The 20,910-nt window shown below is 42.8% G+C and overlaps 1 protein-coding gene across 1 annotated transcript in view; it reads right to left on the bottom strand.

Annotated features, from left to right (window-relative positions):
- The window catches only part of Slc24a3 (solute carrier family 24 member 3), a 530,728-nt gene that overhangs the window by 47,258 nt on the left and 462,560 nt on the right, over window positions 1-20,910 (bottom strand). The window contains exons 7-8 of the mRNA XM_048811364.1: window positions 17,101-17,175; window positions 6,274-6,299 (exon numbers count right to left, since the gene is read on the bottom strand). Of these exons, the coding sequence (XP_048667321.1) occupies window positions 6,274-6,299; window positions 17,101-17,175 (101 nt within the window). The remainder of the gene's footprint in view (window positions 1-6,273; window positions 6,300-17,100; window positions 17,176-20,910) is intronic.

Genomic DNA, 20,910 nt, shown 5'->3' with positions numbered 1-20,910 from the left:
AACTTCCCACCAAAGCACTGGGATCTTGTGTTCTGAGCTCCCTTTTAGTTGTCAAGGTACATTAGCTAATTCAGGGAGTAATTCTGCCTTCAAGAGAAGGTGACTGTAGAAGGTTCTAAGGGGGAAATTTCAGAAGAAATCCTTCTTTTGCTCTTTTCAAATTTCATGTTTACAAATTGATCGTAGATAAATATTTGGCCACATGTATAAAGGACAAACATACATTTAAAAAATATATATGGCATTTCTGAAAGTGAGGAGTTGGAGAGAGGCCAGATCACTGTTAAACAGGGGACTGGGCACATAAATTGTAAGTATGTCCACTCAGTGAGGTACCACACCTCTACACCTCTGCAAAGATTTACTTGTCTACTGCATTTCTATAGTAGTGATCAGGGTTTGGGAGAAGGCATCAAGGTGTCCAGTCTCCTCCACCTTCTGCCTGAATCATTGCCCTCTCTTCTCAAAGAGTTTGGGCCACTCCATTTCAGTGTCCCCACTGCCAATTCACATGGCAAATGTCTCCAAGTGCCTCTTGTCTAACTCTCACATCATCAATTCCCTGAAACAAATGTATATGTATATGTAGTGTAAACTTCATGGGAAAGTTTGACTTCTTTCCCAGCATTCAATTAGAAGAAAGATGAATTTTAAAAGACTCAATTGGAGGTCACTGAAAAATAAACCAGCTTCCATGAAATGTTATGGACAGGTTGAGTAACGCCAGCAATTTCTAAAAAGGTATATTTATACTCCTTTGAACTCTTTGAGACTTTTCGGGTTTATATTTGCTCAGAACAAGTCCTTCTGTTGGAATATTCCAACCAGGTTCCCTCTGGCCATTTTTCAGGGACGCCCAGTTGATGGGGTTTCCTGCTTTCTTTGGCTTTTCAAGTTAACTTTGTGGGCATCTGGAATCAGGGTTCACAGGAGCCTCCCCTATGTTGAATGGCTTTGTCTCTGAGGTCTCTGTGCCATTCCCCCCTTGGCCTTTGTGGTCTGATCAAGTGTCTGATCATCAATACTCTTTGGGGTTCCTTTCCCCAGTGCCATGAGCATCTCTGAATGACCCCATGATTACATGTCAGCCACCTGCCTCCCCTCTCGCCTGTGAGAGCCTCAGGTCAGTGCTGGGCTTGATTCTGGGTTATGTGTCCAGCTCTTTTGAACAGCATGGCACACAGAAGGTGCTTAGGAAACAAGTTAAGTGGACTGGATCCATCTCCAGGTCTCTGAAGTCCCATGGCTCTCCTTCCCCTCCTTCCTACTCTTCCTCCCCGGGATGCTGGGCATCTTCTCCACCTTCCTCTCCTGACCACAGCCCATTGCTGCCCTCTGAGGATCCAGTTCTGGAGTAGGACCTTGGTTTGTTTCTTCCCATTCCCAGAATTCCATTTGGAAACACTTTCAACTGGTGCCTGATTCTCCTGTGAAAGGTTGTTCTTTCTTGGACTGGGTTCCTCCTCTCTGTGCACATCCAGAGGGCACTGCTCTGATTTCCTAATCACAATAGCTCAGGAAGAGAGTTTCCAGGTCATGGCCCACAATTTCTTTCCCAAAGTCACAACTTGAGAATCAAAAGAAGACATAAAACATCATCCTGGGTCCTTTAGTTTTCCCCTGGGGCCTTCAGACCACAGAATACACATTCCAGATTCCTTCTGACGTTGTGAACCTGTCTGAGTGACTGTCATGGACTCGTGGATCTTGCTCTGCAAGTTGAGAATATACCCTAATAGGTGGGTCTCTGATGCTTTCTATCTTAAGTCTTTGGGATAAGTACCTAACATACATTCTCCAGCCTCTTGCCTTAGAATAGAACCCTACCTGGTTTAGGCAGCAAATGATCTCAAGGAAGGTAAGTCCCACCTCTAGTCCCAGAGGATGCATAGTTATTGATCTAAAATTGAAAGTTATTGACCTAAAATTGTAAGTCTAATCCCCCACCCAAATCTGGCCATTTGTTGGTCAAGACAGACCTAGTTTTACCAAAGAGAAGTAAGGTGAAAGGGTGCTAAGAACAACACCAAAGCCCCTTCTTCCCCCTTCTTATCTTCAATATAGACTTGATAGCTGGAACCACAGCAGCCATCGTTTTGGGACCATCAGAGAAAGGCTAAGAGAAATGCACAGCCACTGCTCCATTTACATCTGGGATACTTGATATCTAAGAACAATAAATCAGTATAGCTGGGTTTTCTACTCCTTTCTATTGAAAGCATTCCTGAATGGTTGCTGACCATGAGTTCTTGGCTGAATGTGACATACTGTACTATGGGACAAGAACGGCCAGGGAATCTAAACTGCAGATGATAGGAAGACCTTGTACACTTGGTCCTCCTTATCTATGGGTTCCACATCCGTGGACAGAACCAACCACAGATGGAAAATATCTGAAAAAAAATCTCTGTATTGAACATACATAAACTTTTTTCTTGTTCATTATTCTGTAAACACTGTAGTATAACAGCTATCTGTACAACATAGACCTTGTGCTTAGGTATTGTAAGTAATATAGGGATGATTTAAAGTATATAGGAAAATGTGTGCAGGTTGTGTGCAAATAATGGGCCATTTTATTTTATTTTTTATTTTAATTTAATTTATTTTTTGGTCCCAGGTATCGAACCTGGGGTACTTAACCACTGAGCCACATCCCCAGGCCTTTTAATTTTTTTTTTTTTAAACTTTGAGACAGGGTCTCACTAAGTTACTTAGAGCCTTGCTGAGTTGCTGGGGCTAGCCTCGAACTTGTGATCCTTCTGCCTTAGCCTCCGGAGATGCTGTAATCCCATACAGGTGTGCACCGATGCTCCTGGCTAATCATGGGCCATTTTATGTAAGACTTGAGCATCCACAGATTTTGGTATCCTCAGGGGATCCTGGAACCAATCCCCCACAGACACCAAGAGAAGACTGAATTTGTGCTTGGCAAAGCTCATTTCATCCTAAAGAGTACTCTAGTTTCAAAATAAACACAGCTGAGATTACTTTCCTTTTGAAGATTTGGAATGAATTGATTACCTGCTTTGAAATCTCTAGGACAGGCTGGAATATTCTATATCAAGGAATGGAATTCACTGTTTGAAGCATTACTGAAATGTTCCTGTGCTTCAGTTGCACAGATTAAAGAGTCTGAGTTTAAAGAGAGAACTCAGCTCACATGCACCCTGTTTCAGCAGGACAAATGCTTACAACTGGCTGGGTAAGAAGGTAAGAGAAGTGAACAGTGACCAATATTTTCAAGTTCAATCTATATTTTCTTTCCTTCAGTGAGCTGAAATCCCTGGATGTCCAAAGCAGTTAAAGGCCAGTGGTGCAAACTTTAATTTCCCAGCCTCGCTCATGTGAAAAATGCTCTCCGTCAGCCCATGCATGTGACAACGATAATTACGCAACAGGCCGGCACTCTGGGACTGGGGTTATTTTGGTGCAATGAAAGCCCTCCTGGCTCAATTCTTCCCTGGAAGTTATAGCTGTGGATGGTTTCTGAGTCCAACATCTCCCAGACTAGAAAAAGGCAGATCCAGGGAATAGCCACTCAATTGTCTCTGTCCCTCTCGGATCCATATTCATAACTCCAGGTATGGAAGTGCTCTGATTAAGAGTCCTGATGACTTGTTCCTCTAAAGAACCTAGACACTTTGGTTGTCAGCTTGGGGTTTTACCTGAGGATGATACAGCTTGAATCTGAAATGTCCCCCACAGGCTCATGCTTTGAAGGCTTGGTCCCCAGAGCAGCAATATTCAGAGGTGGGGCATTTGAGAAGTGATTGAATCATGAGGGTTCTGAATTCCTTAGTGGTTCATCCATTGTTGGATTCATAGGTGAAGGGAAGACTGGGAGGTAGTAGAAACTGCAGGAGGTGGGACCTTGGGGTCATGCCCTTGGGGACTCCTTCTTGTCCTTGCTCCTTCTTCTCTGCTTCCAGGCCACCATCAGGTGAGTAGCTTTGTTCTGCCACACGTCTCCACCATGATGTTGCAACTCACCACAAGTCTATAGTTTCTACAGAAAACATTTCTGACGGATGGCTGACGACCACTTTCTTGGCTGAACAGTATATACTACTGCTCAATGAGCTTTAGGTTTGGTGAAGGAATCTAAACTGTGCATGACAGGTCCAAGAAACCTCCGAGTCTACAAGTAAAAAATAAATCTTTTCTCCTTTAACTTGTTTCCTCAGGCATTTTGTCACAGCAATGAAATGCTGACAAACATAGCTGGGATCCCCTCACATCACGGAGGAAAAAAAGTCTTTAGAATGAAGCAGAAATGGACTTCCCCTTACTAGCTCCAAAACACCTGAAACACTGTAAAAGAGGTTTTGAGGATAATAAATGAAACTGGCTTATCAAAAAACCTGCTCTTATCTTCCCACTCTGGTCTGTATTCAGCAATGTCATGGAGATGGCAGAAAAAGAGCTCCCCTGAGAATGACAGTGACCACCCTGGACTGGCCTCTTTTGATGTTTTTCAGCAGTGGAACAGTCATTGACATCACCTGCGACCTTAGCTTCCTTTGTCTCAGCGTCTTTGTCTTCCTTGTCTCTACACTAGCCAAGACTAGCAACAATGAGCAACACCCAATCACCTACTGTTTGCTAAGTCAGAGCAGCAGCTTTGTTAAGTGTGCCATCGGTTTGCACAAGTTTACTCCTGGAAGTTTTCTTGTACTGCATTTCATCCCCAAGGACATGGGGAGAGAAAACCACCACCCCATTGGGTGGCCACATCCAAGACGGGAACACGAGGAGGCTCTTCCTTACCTCTGACCTGGGGGCTCCCAGGCTACTTGATCCCTTTGAGGCTGTTGATTACTAGTGCTCAAAAAAGATATCCTTCTTATTTTTTAAGAGTCAATATGGAGATTATGTGTCTGAAAGGTCACCCTCGGAGGAGTCCCCCTCCCTCTTGGACAGAGGGTGGGGAGAGAGAGAGATTTGTCAAAAAACTATCTTAATAATACCCTGGTATAATACATGACATTTATCATCAACATGATGATAGGTTCCCTGCTGCCTTCAAACTCTGGAAATCACAGAGATGTCCTTTGACACAGAGATGCCCGCTGGAGCAAAGGGTTAGAACAAAGCATTAGCGTTTCTTTTGCAGGAAGTGAAGCCAAGTGAACGCTGTACTTCTTTTCGAAGCTCATTCCTGGCTTTAAGTGATGCCATGAAAGTCTTATAGCTACAGAGTCACTCTTATTCTTAAAAAGCTATTTCACACTCTTCTACTTCTAAAGATTAAATATTTGAAAAAATATAACAGGGATGCACAGCACAGGCTATTTCTATTTCCATTTCAAATATATTTGACTTACTCAGAACTCATTTCAAGAATGGGGATTTGGACAGCTGTCCACAATGCAAATATCCTTCCATATATTTAATCTGGACAAAGTTTTCTATTTAAAAAAAAATTACTGATTTTCAGAGATCTGAGATTGTTTTCTTTGAATGTTTGGCAGAACTTTAGTGGGTTAAAGATCACTGAGGTGCCTGGCTCCTGGCTCCTCAGTTATAGATGAGATTTGGAATCTTGAACTTGGTTTGGATACTGAAGGAGTTTGGATCTGGAATGTCCCCTAAAGACCTATAAGTCAGATTCTTGGTTCTCAGTTTGGCATCAGTGGAAAGTGGTGGAACCTTTAAAAGGTAAGGCTTAGTGGAAGATCTTTGGGTCATTGGGGGTTGTCCTTCAAGAGGATAGTGGGCCTAGTCCTTTCGTCTTTCATTTACTTTGTAACTATAACTGGTTTTGTTCTGTCATGCACTCCTGTCATTTCACAGGCTCCAAAGCAACAGGGCCAACTGATCATAGACTGAAACTTCCAAAACCTTGAGCCCAAACAAACCTTTGCTCTTTATATGTTGCTTATCTAAGTTATTTTGTTATAGTACCAGAAATATGACTAACACAGATATAATTTTAAAGGATCAGCCAAATCTCAACCATAGCCTAGCAAATGGTTGACTATAGAAAGACTCTGCAAAGTCACAACATCCAACATGATTCAATAAAGACACATCTAGCTGTGAAGATTCTAAATGGAAGCCCCCACTCCAGTCCAAGAGAAAAAACAATCTCTGCTTGATGAAAGCCAATTGAATTCCTTTGTTGAGATGGACAGAGAGTTCCCAAGAAATCTAGTTGTTCCAAGTTATCATGGCATTTCCCTTTCTTTTCTAAACCCTAACTCTGGCCTTCAATATATTTGGATCTGCAATATAACAAGAGAAAATTGGAAAAGGAAAAAAGGTACTTACCAAGAAACTTTTTCATCATAAATGAACTGTGAAAAAAATAAAAAGGATAGATTAGACACACACACACACACACACACACACACACACACACACACACGATGTTTTTAGACTGCATACCATCCACCCTGCTGACATGGTGGTAATCTTCTTGTAATTTCTATCTGACATGGAGTGATGGGAAAAGCAACATACATTGTGGGCTTTAGGTCTGGAAAGGCAGGTAAGAGCAGGGCAGGTCCTTCCAAATGCTAGTCCCTTATGTGCCCCCTGTGAGATTTCTACACATCTCTGGGCACCATGTAGCCCCTTCACAGTTTTTATGCAAGCACTTGAAATTCTATGCACTCAATAGTTTTTTCTTTTCATAGACCTTTTTCCCCCAAAGACAACTTTATATCACAACCAGAAGTGAAAGATCAGCACCTCTTTTCATCACATTTAGAGATTAACCCTGAAAAAAATCAATGTTTACAGATCCTGGGTAGACACTGTTGGTGGCCATAATGGGTCAGGGGCCTGCCTTTCTGTTGAGGAAAAAGGTTATGGAGGGTCAGAAGGAGTGAAAGACACAAGCGCCAAACCAAGTCTCTCCTCATTTGTTGGGACCCAGAGAGAGAATACACCACAGGGTTTAATTTACACAGTCCCTAGTTCATACACCATCCAAGATCATTTCCCACTTTGTGGCGAGACTGGTTTGATTTATACAGGGAAACCCAGTTGCAGAGAACATTAAACGTTTTCAGGGAGTTCCTAGATTTGTTACTGAATTGGTTCTAGATCTTAACCCTGGTTCTAATTTGAAGTTGCTTTCATGACACATTTATCTGCTCAAATGACTCCTTGGGGAAATCAAATGGGCACACACATTTTGTCCAAGCAGGAAGCTAATGACATGGTTTGTAGTTCTTTCTTTCCAAACTCCGATAGAATTTGACTCCTTTGAGTAAGATCATCTCTAAGTGACCCTCCCTTCAGAGGCAGAAACCGTCTGGAGACCCCAAGGAATATGCCTGCAGGACCACTTGGGTATAAAGGGCCACCATGACACCAGGATGGTAAAGGAAGCCAGCACTTGTGTTGAGTCGCGGACAACACTGCAGACACAGCTCACAAGACACCCACAGGAGATTTCCAGTGATCTTAAAGGTCCAAAGGGAAGGTTGAAGAGGAAGGAGCTGGGCTTGTTTATAGCTCCTTCTGCCTAATAAGCCACTGGAAAAAGACATTGTCTTCATCTTTTCTGTTATTCTTGTCTTCGTCATCAGATTCAACAAGTTGACATTTGGATGAGAATGTCAAACCAGAATGGGAAGAAAATTAAAGAAACAAAAGGAAATGACCCCATAATCCAGGTTGGATTGGGTGGCATCTCTTCCCTGGGAGGCATTCACAGCTATTCTGTAGAATAACCAGCTTTACAAAAAATTGTCATCAAGAAATAATGAAACAGATCCTTTCATTTAAGATGGAAAACATTGTCTATTAATTAATTAATTCAATTTAGTCTCAGCAATGGGCTGGAACAATCAATTTGTAGCCACTTAAGAGAATTCAAGATACTGGAAAAGAGTTTATTAGACCAGGCCAATTTAATTTTCTTCTATCAGGGAAGGCAGACAATATCATAGGATATGAAGGCAGTCTTTTCTAAGCTCTTATTCTGGGTGATCTTCTCCACGGGCAGAGGCACAGGTCCTACAAAGGGATTAGCTGGTGTGAGCTCACCCTGGTACTCAGAAAAGTATTTTTTGTGTTTTTTCCAGGGCCCAGTCATGGGATCAGTTTGGCTTTAGCTGTTGATTATTTCAATGATCCTATTAAAAAAAACTTAGAATGGGCTTAATTATACAAAAAAACCCAAACTGAGAATGGAATGTATGGGGAGCCCAATAAATCAGAGAAATAGTGGGTAAAGCCAGTGAGATTGGATAAGATACCCAGGTAGGGACAGAACATCACGAACTGAAGTCAGGAGGAGGGTTGTGGCCTGTGGAGTTGGGATTGGGATGTGGTTCAGGGAGGCAGACAGGGAAAGAGAAATCGAATATTACTACTAATAAATAGTAGAGCTCTAGAAACATCCAAGCCATGGAGACAGTTCTCTCTTTGATCTCTGTCTGGCCCGAAGAAGCCCCATCACTCAGGGCGCGTGACTGCTACAGCAAAAGCCCAGAGGACTCGGCTGCCCTGTGGCTGATGAGCAAACACAGTTCAGGTTTATCCCTCTACTTAAGCGGATTGTGTAGAGAAATGAGGAGACTCAAAAGAACAAGACCATGAATAACAAGGACTAGAAATCAGACCTGTAAGAAAATCTGAATGGAAACAGGCTTGTTTCTTGTGAGAAGGGAAAAGTGAGTTAGGAACTTCTCTAAGCATTCACTGGGGTCAGATGGAGGAGGAAGGTGGCTGGACATCACTTCTTCAAAAGACTGAAAATAGGAAAATGGGCTGCGGTGCATGCAGTGCAATGGCCCAATACATGCTTAACATGCTTGAACCAACTTGGGTACACCCCCAGCACCAAAAAAGAGAAAAAGAAAAAAAGAAAAGAAAAGAAAATTGGCACTGATTACAGAAGTTTCCTTTAGGCGATGATATTCTTGGAACATCCTGATGGGACGTTTCAATCACTGTGTCTGAACACTTTTGAAATGTGAAGGACAGGTATTACTTTGGCTTGAGGCTGTTGATGGATCAGGGTGAGGGGGTGATGGATTTGTTATTCTTTAAAGATTTTCTTATTGAAGTCCCTTGACACATTCCTCTGTTTTTATTGCTTTGGCTAGAAAAGAAAACAGAGAAAATAACCCCCCTTATAATAGCACTATTCCTATTGTATAAGAAAACCTGCAATCGTTTATACTCTTCTAAAACAAGAAACGGCTCCTCCAGTTCCAAGTGGTCACCACTAGGTGGTGCTCATGTTCCAGTTCACTGAACAGGTCTATTCTGCCAAGGTAGAGAAGTTCAAGCCCATATTCAAAGCTCCCTTAGAGCTTCCTCCAGGAGAGGAAGCACCTCCAGGTGGGCACACCACTGGAAGGTTTTCACTATGCTATTGCTTTGATAAGGCAAGGTGGCATTGGAGGGATAGTTCCTGTTTAAAGCTCTTTCTTGGGGACAAATTATCTGTGTCGACCTCAGTACTCATGTGAGTTGCAAGGGAGTGACCTCCCATTGTGGTCTTTGAAATTGACCCAGACTTTTTCCAATTAGAGTCTTGAACGCAAGCCTTGGATAAGCACCTCATCTTTCTATGCTCTGCTGGTTGTTTGAATCCAGGCACTGGAATAGCACAGAGATCATACATGGGTAATGCCAACCGATAACTGGGCTCCATATTTGCTGAACATGGGCTAGGCAGGGATCCTGGCCTCTGACCCACATGTGGTTCATCCAGAGCTATCCTGGACTTCACTCTAAGGTTTCCATGTGTTCTCCATCTGCATTAAATGCGAACAAACAGGAATGAATTAAAAAAAAAAAAGCCCTTATTTCTTCCAGGCTTCCCAGAAATGGCTGGGTACCATGGAAACAAGCTTGTCATTCCTTGTGTCTGCTGTAGTATTCTTCCAAGCAAGACAGGCAGGTAAATTTCTAGATATCAGAGAGTTCCAGGGAACTGCCAAGGGAATGGCATGTTCAAAATGGAAGAGTGAGAGGGAAAGACAAATCAGGAATGGGCGAGGTATGGCCAGGAGAGGAGAGGCCCAAGGCAGGTGCTGTCTCAACATCACCGTGTCAGTCCCTGGGGTTTCCTTAGTGTGACCTGTAACCGTCAAACAGGGGCAACCACGTGGCTGAAGCTACGATTTCATAGCCTGTCTTATAATCAAGCTCACCAGTAGCATTTTAAGCAGTGAAAATAATAGGAGAAAATCAACACCATCATGTTTTTTTTTTTCCTTGAGAGAGATTGAAACCTTGAAAATGTCTCTTTTCTTGCTATAAAATGGAAATAGGCCCCCCCCCCCCCGAATCATCCCACTCAATGGTGTGGGGACTCCCAGAGCTGATCTGTACTTGGAGTTTTTATTTCTTCAGTCCTGGGAGCAGGGGGTAAGGGTGGTTTAGCTGAGGCCAGGGCAATTATATTGGAGGAGGGTAATCTCATGGAGTATACAGGAAAGCTGACTGCTACGTGCATCGGTGTGCATATGCTTTGAGGTTAAATGGTAAGTCTTACTTCAGAACATCTAGAGGTCTGACTGGATAGTGCTAATGATTGCAGGAAGGCAGGAAACAAAGATGACCTAGAAGTAGGGATTGAGAAGAGCTGGTGATCTCGTACAAAAACATAAGGGCAGGCTACAGGGAAGAAAAAGGATATGAAGATAATTTAGGATATAGGGGAAGGCTGATAAAGGATTACATTTGCTGGGCATGACAAAAAAAACAAAAACAAAACCCACAAAAAACCAAAAAAACACAAACTAAAATTTCTAAGTCATTTTCCTTGTAAAAGCTGGGAGACTCTCTTTTCGCATGGTACATTCTCCAAGCCAGTTGACCTGTGTCCCTGTTCAAGAGCGAATGCAAGGATAATCCCAGCCCCCTCGTTTTCCAGCATTATTTAAAGCAGGTCCTTTCTCCTACGCACAGCAGTGTCTGAAAAACAGGTCACCTTTGTATGCTCATCGTCAGTTTGTTTCAGGACCTTAAAATTCCATCTCAGTCATTCCCTGTGAGACTCTTATAGCCACCACTGCGGTTCCCACTTGGCCAGGAGAACAGCTGAAACGTAATAGGGGAACAATAAGCCTGAAAGATTCCAAGTCTCCAAATTGGAAAGTGAAGCAGCTAATTCCCAGTGAATAATGGGTCAAAGAGAGTGGGGTGGTGGCCGGAGGGCTAAGGCTAGGGCTAGGGCTAGGGCTAGGGCTCTGTTGCCAGTAGGACAGTGAAGGACAATCATCAATGTGACCCATAAGATTTCTTTTCTCCCATAGAAAGATAAAAAGATTTCTGGAGTATTTAAAATTAGTTTCTTCACACACACAGAAAATAATCCTAGAAGGTGAACAGTAAGACTACTCCTTTCTCTCTAAAAAAAAGATCACAAAATAAAGGAAGCAGACACTCCTTTATAACAGGAAGATTGTGAGGTGGGGACAAGCATGATTTTGAAGACTGTAGGAAGCAAATTTTATTGGAGGAAAATTTCAAATTCTGTATTGGAGCATTATAGCTGTACCATCTTATATACCTGCTCTGGGAAGCCTGAGACGTTATAGCTCCCCAACCTCGGGCAAGTCATTTCACCTCTGGAGCCTTGGCTCTGCCATCTGTAAAATGGGACTCATTTATGGTATCGGTAGCCTACATAGTCATGAGCATCAACTGATAAATCTTCTATCAGTTGACCCAATGTGGTACTCAGTCCCATTGAGTCAATGCTTATTGGAAACTATGGATGCCTGTGAGAGTGTAGGTACATTTTCCATGGGACAGTTTGCTCACTAGAATTGCACCATCCAATATGGGAGCCACTAGCCACATGCGGCGATATAAACGTATCTTAATTAAAATTAAGTGAATTAAAAATTCAGTTCCTTGGTCTCACTAGCTGTATTTCAATGCTCAGTAGCCACATGTGGTAAGTGGCTACCCTAGTGAATGGCACAGAGTTCTAGGCCATTTCCATTACAGCAAAAATTCTGTCAGAAGCTGTTGTGGTTTGCATGACTGTCCCGCAAAGATCCATGTATTAAAAGCTTGGTCCCTATGATGGCAATATTTGGAGGCTGAGAAACCTTTGAAAGGTGCAGCCTAGTGGGAGGTCCTTAGGTTAGGAGGGACATGCCTTTGAAAGAAGTTGCAGGACCCCTCTCTCTTCCTGTTCTCTCTCTTGCTTCTTGGTTTATGATGTGAGCAGTTAGCTTCCCTCCTGCCATAAAGGGCCAACTTTGCCAGAGGCCCAAAACAATAGGGCCACTTGAAAATGGACTGGAACCTCCAGGACCATGAACTAAACATACCTTTTTTTCTTAATAATTGCCTTGAGCATTTTGTTATAGTAACTTGAATCTGACTAATACAAAGCACTGACTACCTCTGGCATTATTGAAGCTGGGAGCATTGCAATGAGTCCTCTGGAGATGGAAAAGGAAATGTTAGCTTGGAAGAGCCTCACGGCTGTGCCTGTGCCTAGGTGCCCTGAGGAACCACCCCAACTGGGGTCTATGGCTTCCTTGGCCCATCATCTGTAGATAGATAGCACTTGTGAACTAGACTTCAGCCCCAGCCCAAGCTATGGGAAACCTGTTCCACAGGTTTCTCTCCTATCAATGCTCACAGTCCCTGTCCTCAAGTAGAGATGAAGGGTAAAAATAAAGTATTTCTTTTAGGGCAGCTGTTTAGACTGGTGATGTAATGAATCATTTGCATTTATGTAAATTACATGATTATGTAAATTACAGTAACATTTCAATATAAGAAAACTGACAGGGCTGCTGGAATTTGGAGAAAGGGCAGGAGCAGGAGGCCCGAGATGCCCACAGTCCAAATGATCAGAGAGAGGGGCAGAAGAGAAGCAGCAGGAGAGTCTGCGATGGTCTGCAGACATTTGTTGGACCTGTAGGGTAGATGCACACAGGAATGCACTCCAAAGAACCCATATGCTCCCAAAGCTTAAGAGGTGACACTTTCCTTGCAGAGACTGAAGTCATCCGTTGAGCTTCCAGGCACATCCAGCTTTTCCATGGTCTGATGCTTCAGTGTCACAAGGGCTAACGGGCATGCTTGACTGAGGTGGGGGAAGGGCCATGAGAACCACATAATTTAGTTCTTGAAATTATGATTGCTTTAGAAAATGACACATTTTTAATTTCTTCTGCAACCTCCCGAAAACAAGCCAACAAACAAGCAAACTAGAAAATAGCACAGAGGGAAGTTTAGGTGAAATCCAAATACCAAAGTGTACTGACTCTGTGCCTCTACGTGAACTGTTTTTGCTCTGTTAATTGCACAATGCATTTACTTTTCTTACTTTTGTGTTTCTGCTTTCCACCCTGTTCATGTCCCATCTGCATCTGCTTATATTTCTGCTGATTTAGATTGCAGGTATAGCAATGCTATTTGCACTTTCCTCTGGGTTCTGAGTGCCCTGCCCCTTAGTTGCCACCAGCATCTCAGGAGAAGCCTTTCTGCCTGCTGTTTGGATCTCCAGGCCCCATGGTTTGTCCTTGAGGCTCCTCTGTGTGTCTTTGAAAGACCCCCTGATGAGTATGTATATAGAAATGGCATCTGGTCCCACTTAATCCTGATTTACCCTGTGGGTGAATGAACTCTTTATTTTCCAGCCTCAGGGGACCAACAGTTATGCCTTCTGAACATTTCAGAACCATATAATGGGAGAAAGTATTCAAAAAATAAAAACTCTAATAGTTACATAAATTGTTTGGGAAGGTTAATAATTATTTTGTGGATAGGAGGAAGGTAGTTTTAAATAAAGGAGTTTTAAGTTCCTATGGAAGAATCCTATAGAGAAATCTGTATTACATAAGGAAAACTGGAAGAAAAATGATTTTATTATCTTGATATTTGGGGAGACCTAGAAAGAGAGTAGGAAACCTTGACAAAAGCTAGAGTGTATGTGAGCAGTGGCCTGAGGTTGGGGCATGGAATCTAGATGTGGGGATACTGTGAAAGTTACTTTGCTGAGTGCTGTGCTTCTTGTAGGAAGACTCTGTTTTGCTTCTTAGGTAAGATTTTGAGTCTCACATGCAAATGACCCTGGGGAGCATGACTACCAGTTAACAAGATTCAAATAATCCACACAGAAGAACAGAAGTCAGGAATCCAAGCAAAGGAAAGCTACTTAGACTGCCAGCATTTCTTTTCCTTTGGGAATTTTTAAATTGATTCTAAAGTCATCATTGCTAGGCCTAAATTGAATACCCGGGGGAAAGTGTTTGCAGCCATAAAGTTGTGTTTCTCAAAATGCAGTGTAGGGCTGCTAGCGCCCCGTCCTCTGGAGGTCAGGAAGATGCCGGTTGTAATGCAACTTCTTGGATCCTCACCCAGAATCTATGGAATGAAATTCCCTGGGTTTTGCATTTCAAATAAGCATGCCCCTGTTTCCAATGCCCACAGAAGGTAGAGGATTACCCGTTAAAGGAAATAGAACCAAGTTAGAACCAAGACCTAGGTTTGAAGACTCAAACCTGATATTTTCCATTGCTTCTTGACAATGAAGAAATGTGATTTTTCCTCAAAATCTAGGTTTGATTAAAAATGACTCTAATTTTAAACAACTGGTCTATAAACACATAGTCCAAATCTTCAGGTGATAGCAAAGACTCATTTTATTTTGCAGTTTGTTTCTGTCTGCAGGAAAAGCAGAGCTGCCCTGGCAGCTACTCAGTCCTGTGATTTATGTAGAACACCTTGAGGGCAGATGGTGGCTTGGCCCAAAGACCAGGATTGGGTGACAGTGTCATCTGCGGCCAGAAGCAGCAGAATCTCTTTACTTCTTCACACATCATTAGCAGCAATTACATTTTATTTTATCTTGGACAAGTCAAGATACATTGGACAGAAGACAAGTTATTTCACACAGTCCATGAGGTGTCTATGCTGAAAGGAGGGAAAGACTGTTGGGAAGGGATATCACTAAGTCTGTGCTTCCAGAACATCTCTTCATGAGCATAGTCATCTCTTTCTGGACTTTAGCAACATAGTTGCATTCACTTACACTATCTTCTAAACATGTCTCTTGAAAAAATAAATTAAAAAAATCATCCTGAAATACCCTAGAAGGGCAGAAGGGCACGGTGCACTGAGCAGCATGGATTGGTCCACTGAAGCACAAAGCTTGCTAGAAAGAGTGTTTGGGAAGTCTGGCTGAGGTGAAGAGACCTCTAGGTGACAGATGATCAAACCTTTTCCACAGATAGCAACTGAGAATAAGAACACAACATTCCCGTGTGTCCTTAGGTCTATGAACCAGGACTTTAAAAGATGAAGGATGTCATCAGTTCTCACAGAGCATTCCAACCCCTTCTGCTCAATCCTCCCAGTTATTCCTTTTTGAACCTGGGAGCTTTGGAGGATAGGGTTTGCAGCATGTATAACCCAATTTTCAGGGCAGAGCTTGTGATGATTTGTAAACCCAAGATTTTCAACCTCAGGAACTGTCTGGCTTCTTGTGGAAAGTCTCTTATCAAACATCATATTTATCTTATTGACACAGAGAGTTGCAATAAAACAGTCTATAGGTAAATGCTTTGTGAAACAGGTGTGCAGATCCCTTAGTGCAGCTATTCCTGTCTTGTAGGTAAGAAAACTGAAACCAGAGCAATTGGGTTCTTCAAGGTCATTAGAGCTAGAAAGGAAGTACTTTATGCAGGGTTCCCCAGACACACAGAACAAATAGGAAATTATATGTGTACATATATACACATGTACACCTACATGTGTACATTAGATTAATAATGAGGTATTGGCTCACATTATTATGGAGGCTGAGAAATAACCTGTCATCTATAAAAACCAATAATGCAGTTCCAATCCAAACCCAAATGTCTGACAACCAAAGAGCCAATAGGATAAGTGACAGTTTGAGTCAGGAAGCCCAATAACCAGGAGCACTCATGTCCAAGGCAGAGGAAGTCAAATGATCCATCTTAAGCAGAAAGAGAAAATTCACTCTTCCATTGCCTTTTTGTTCTATTTGAGTCCTCAAGGAATTGAATGCTATCCATCCATGTTGGTAAGAGGGATCTTCTTTACTCAGTCTACTGATTCAAATACTATTCTTTTCTGGAAGCATCTCACAGACACACCCAAGGGGAAAAAAATTTCACCAGCAACGCTTAGCCCAGTCAATTTGACATGCATAATTAACCATCACACGCAGGGACCAGAATTAGGAGTCAGATCTCTTACTTCCTATGTAATTGTTCTTTCCAATTTGCCACCATCTTCTCCCGGAGGGCTCAGCTTGGCAAGCTAAGGCATTGGAGTTTTCCCCCATAGGAGCCTCTGATGGTTAATCAAGAAATTGACATTCACAGGTATTCTTGATAGACATTTGGATGGCTCTTGAGGATTGACTGGCGGGTAGGAGGGGGTGGGCAGTCATGCTATTGTGTTGCAACCTGACCTGCCATGATCTGTAGCACAGATGCTCTCTCAGTTCAGGCCATGGATGCAGAAAGCATGAACCTAAGTGGGATATGGGGATGCAGGCTGAGGAGACTTTTATGAGAAGGAAATCCACAGGCCAATTAAGCTGAATGAGTGTAATCTGAATTGGGGGAAAGATCAACTTAATATTTTTGGGTTGGGAGGCTAGGATAGGAATGGGGAATGAAATATAGGAGAACACATCAAAAGTTTAGTCAGAGACATGTTGAGTTTGGTACATAGAGACTCTAGTAGAGAGTTGTTTATCCACTCCTGGACTTCAGGGAGAGGTCACTGCTAGGAATGCAGGTGTGGAGGTGTTGGCACAAAGGTGGCCATGGTAAGGGGTGCTGGGGCAGGAAAGGGAATGTTCTGGGAGAGCTTACAGAATGAGAAGGGGAAGAAATAAGTTCCCCAAATGGGAATCCTGGGGACGGGAGTCACAGAAGAGCCATGAGGCAGGTGAGAAGGAAAGGAGGGTCACAGAACTCTCATGGATTCGGATAATGTATGTCAAAACTCCCATCCTGAGCACCCCATGGCCAATCAGGGGTTCTGGGAGATCAAAGTAACTGGAAGAAACAAAGTCCATCTCCATGCATAGACAGACACTTGCTCACTCTCCACCAGTGTCCTTGAGTCAAAAGGAAGAGCCACACATCGCCCTAGTGCTGAGAAGTGAGAGCAACTTACCACAATGAGCGCGACCACAGACAGCGTGTAGTAGATAGAGTCCCTCAGCAGACACCAGGAGGAGAGAGCCACAACCTAAAGGAGAAGGGACACAAAGAGAACACCCAACAGTGTATCAGACCGTGCAAGTGAAACAGCTTGACTCCTGCAGGCTCTGGCCAATGATAAACCAGAGACACAACCTCATACCTTCGCCTGCTGTCCTGGACCTGATTAGTTTGCCAATCAATGGGAATTTATTGAGGGTCCTTAGGTGTTTCGGTCTAGATCTTCTGAGAGGCAGATAACCAAGACAGATTAAACTGCAACAATTGGGTTAGGGGGAAATGGCCAGTGACAGACAATGGGAAGGGACCAAGGGAACTGGGAGCATCATCCACCCCACTGTGACCCAGGTCTGACCCCTGCAAAGAAAAGAGGGAAGGTTGGGTGTCCTGGCACCAGGCTGAGAAGGGTGCAACAGAGCCGAGAGTAGGTACTCACTGAAGGACTCTCCTGCCCCCAGGAACAGGTCTGCCTAACGTCCCGAACATCAAGGGCTTGAGAGGTGCCAACTTAACTTGTCAATGACTATAATGTCTGACATAGGTGCTATTCCTGCATGGAAGGAGCACTTGAGCTGGGCTCAGAAAAGCCCCTTGTACAGTCCCCTCATGGCCCTCTTGCCTCATTTCTATTATGTGCTTGGCCCTGCTGGCTGGCATTAATTGATTTGCCTAGTGGATCTAAGAAAATGTTAACCTTAATAGTGGGAACATGTCTCCGTAAAAAGATGCTGGCTTTGTTGAGACTAGATCAGTAGGTACACTGCTAGAGGCTAAGGCAGCAAGGGCTGCAGGAGAAGAAGGTCTTTGGGTTTAATAAGGAGGGCAGTGGGGACAGGACTGGGCATCTTGGGGATATGGAGGGAATTGTGGGCACCAGATTCAGACCCCTGTTCTAGGGGAAAAGTTCAAAGTCTCTTTTTGAGGGGTACTTAGTATTTTTTCTCTGTTCATAGATAGGCTCCTTTTGGAAGACCCTTATGAAGACGTCTGGGAAAGTCCACAGAGCCATGCCAGAAGCTGGTCTCTGGGCTGTCACTCACAGCTCCCCGCATCCCTCCTCCCTAGAACAGCATCTGTCACCCCATGGCCACAGCACATTTCTTGGCCAATTTTGCCCTTGGCTTAAGTGTAAATGGACACTGCAAAGGTCAGCACTCTCGGGTGGCCCAATGACAGTCACACAGTGCACCAAAGATAATTGGAAACAGGGATCCCAAGTTCAAGACAGGCTTTTCCTCCTCTGCTGTCCCTCGACTTCTGTGTCATCTATAGAGCCCAGGCAGAGTCAGACCAGAGAGGGCTTTCTGGTTTCAAATAGCATGAAAGATATGACTCAAACAGAACCATAAATGAATAATGAGGCCCATCTTTTTCCATTAAACACAAGCTTCCACTTGTTACACTGACACTTAGCTATTTTCTGTTGCTAATTTTTCCTTGTTAGGTTTTGATTTTGCAGCTCTAAGTTACTAATGACAGTATTGTCCAGAAGAGGACTCACACCTCAGAGATCACTTCAGTGCAAACACAAAGTCCTCCTTACTCTTTCATCTCTCTCTGTGTGTATGGTGAACTCAGAATCTGCAGTCATTTCTCACCATCCATGGAGCAGATTAAATTGGACTAGATTGTTCATTTGCCACAGGTCATAAAAGGTCTTGAATATCTGTGTATCATAATCATGCCAATGGGCTTTGAACATGAGGCAAATATCAATTTTGAATTTCTTTTAACAAATGCCTTGGTATTTTGGTTAAAGATGGCAAATTGAGCACATACATTACCTTCACTCTTTCTTATTGCACTCTAACAAGATAATAGAAAAGGGTGTATTTAAAACAAGTTATAAACTCAAAAGCCACAAAGAATAGAAGAGATGAGCAGAGTGGTATAGTTTTGGAAGCTGAAAAGCAGGATACTTGACCATTCATTCATCTGGTAGTGGGGAAAGTTCTGGAAGTGGTGTTAAAGATTGCACTGAAAGCAAGACAATTGAAAAGGTTCTGCAAGAATTTAATCTTCAAACGTTTTCCTTCATTTCAAGTAGCCCAACTATTGCCTATCACTCTCTTTAATCGTGAACAAGAGATCCAGCAGTTGAAGAGCGGTAGTTCCAGAAAGCAGAGGGAAGTAAATATTAGATAGTTAAAGAGCAATTTCCAGGAGTTAAAGACGACTTAATTTTCAGAGTTCAAAAGGCCCACTGAGTGTCTGGCACAGTGGAAAAAAAATGCATGCAAGATGCTTAATCATGTATTTTCAGAATACTGGGGCAAAGTACAGATCTTAAAAACTACTAAAAAGGAGAGAAAGGAGAGAAGGAGAGGGAACTGGAGATGTAGTTCAATGGTAGAAGGCTTGCTTAGAATGCGAGGCCCTGGGTTCAATCCCCAGCACTGCCAAAAAAGAAAAGAAAGGAAAGGAGTGGTGGGGAGGGAGAGAGAGAAATTTTATTATAAAGAATCAAAACCAAAGTGACATTATAGTTATAAAAAGTTAAAAAAACAGAAGCTAGAAGGAAATGGGATGTCTTTAGCATTAAGAAAATGGCTTCAACGTGGAACTCTATGCCGAAACAACTTATTAATTAAAGATATGAAAGAATAAACAAAACTTCAGTTGTCTTAATAATTTTACCTCTGATGCACTCTTTCTGGAAGAAAAACTACTGGAGGACATACTCCATCAAAATAAGGGAATGAGTCCTTTGTTATATAAAATCAGGTTATAATAGAACATAACACTTAGCAACTAGAATCTATAACAATTATTGAAGGAACATTTCAAAATAATGGTGAAATATTATAGAAGAAAGGTAAAAGGAGTTTCCAAATGAAACTTTTGCAGCAGTCTTAAAGAACAGGTTAGAAGACTATAGAGGATATAATGCCAAAAGGAGAAAATTGATGAAATGTCTGATAATTTTGAATCTACAGAGAAGAGGTTAGAGAGTTCTAGGAACAGAACTTATGAAAACTGAGAAAACAAAAACAACAAAATAGGCAATCATAAAACTCAAGAAAAACAACAACATGGAATCATATATTAATGACTCAGTTATGAAGAACGGTAATATAGTCATACTAAATTAAACAGACTACTGTCTATTAAAACTCAAAGCTGTTTGGGGATGATGGGATGTTGGGTAGTAGTATTGGGTGGGGCTGAAAGAGACCTATATCCTTCTCTTTGACACTTCAAAGTTAGTGGGAAATGTTTGCAAGTGAAAAACCAAATATCCGCTACCTAAGAATGTTAGAGACTAAACACATACCAGGAAAACCCAAACTAGTGGACAGTAGTTGCCTCAGAAGAGAGAGAAATTGGTGCTGGTGAGACTGGAAGATGTTTGTTTTCCATAACAAGCCTTCAAGAATTGGTTGCGATGGGGGAGGGAAGATGGCGGCGAGGGGAGTGCATTGCCCCCGTGTGCTGCTTCACTGTGTGGGAGTATGACAAGTCAGGACGGCTAAAGGCTATCTTGTTAGGAATTTACAGCAATAGTGAGGTGCTCCGGAACCTGGAGGAAGGATTTCCATCGCACGAGGATCGGCTACGGGGACTCAAACGCGAGAGGTTTGTTGCACGGAGGGTAACACTGCTTATTCAGCAAATCGCCCCGCAGCTAGAGTCTGCAGCACACGCTGGGAAACGAGGAGATAGCGACGCAGGGATACAGCGCTGCAGCTTCTGCCAGCCGTGCAAGCACCGTACTCAGGGCTGAATTCTGGGTTCGAGACGGGGGAAGGAAGTGGTCTATCTC

This window comes from Marmota marmota, unplaced genomic scaffold, assembly GCF_001458135.2.
Source record: "Marmota marmota marmota unplaced genomic scaffold, marMar, whole genome shotgun sequence".
NCBI lineage: Eukaryota > Metazoa > Chordata > Mammalia > Rodentia > Sciuridae > Marmota > Marmota marmota.
This window is presented reverse-complemented; position numbering and strand designations above follow the sequence as displayed.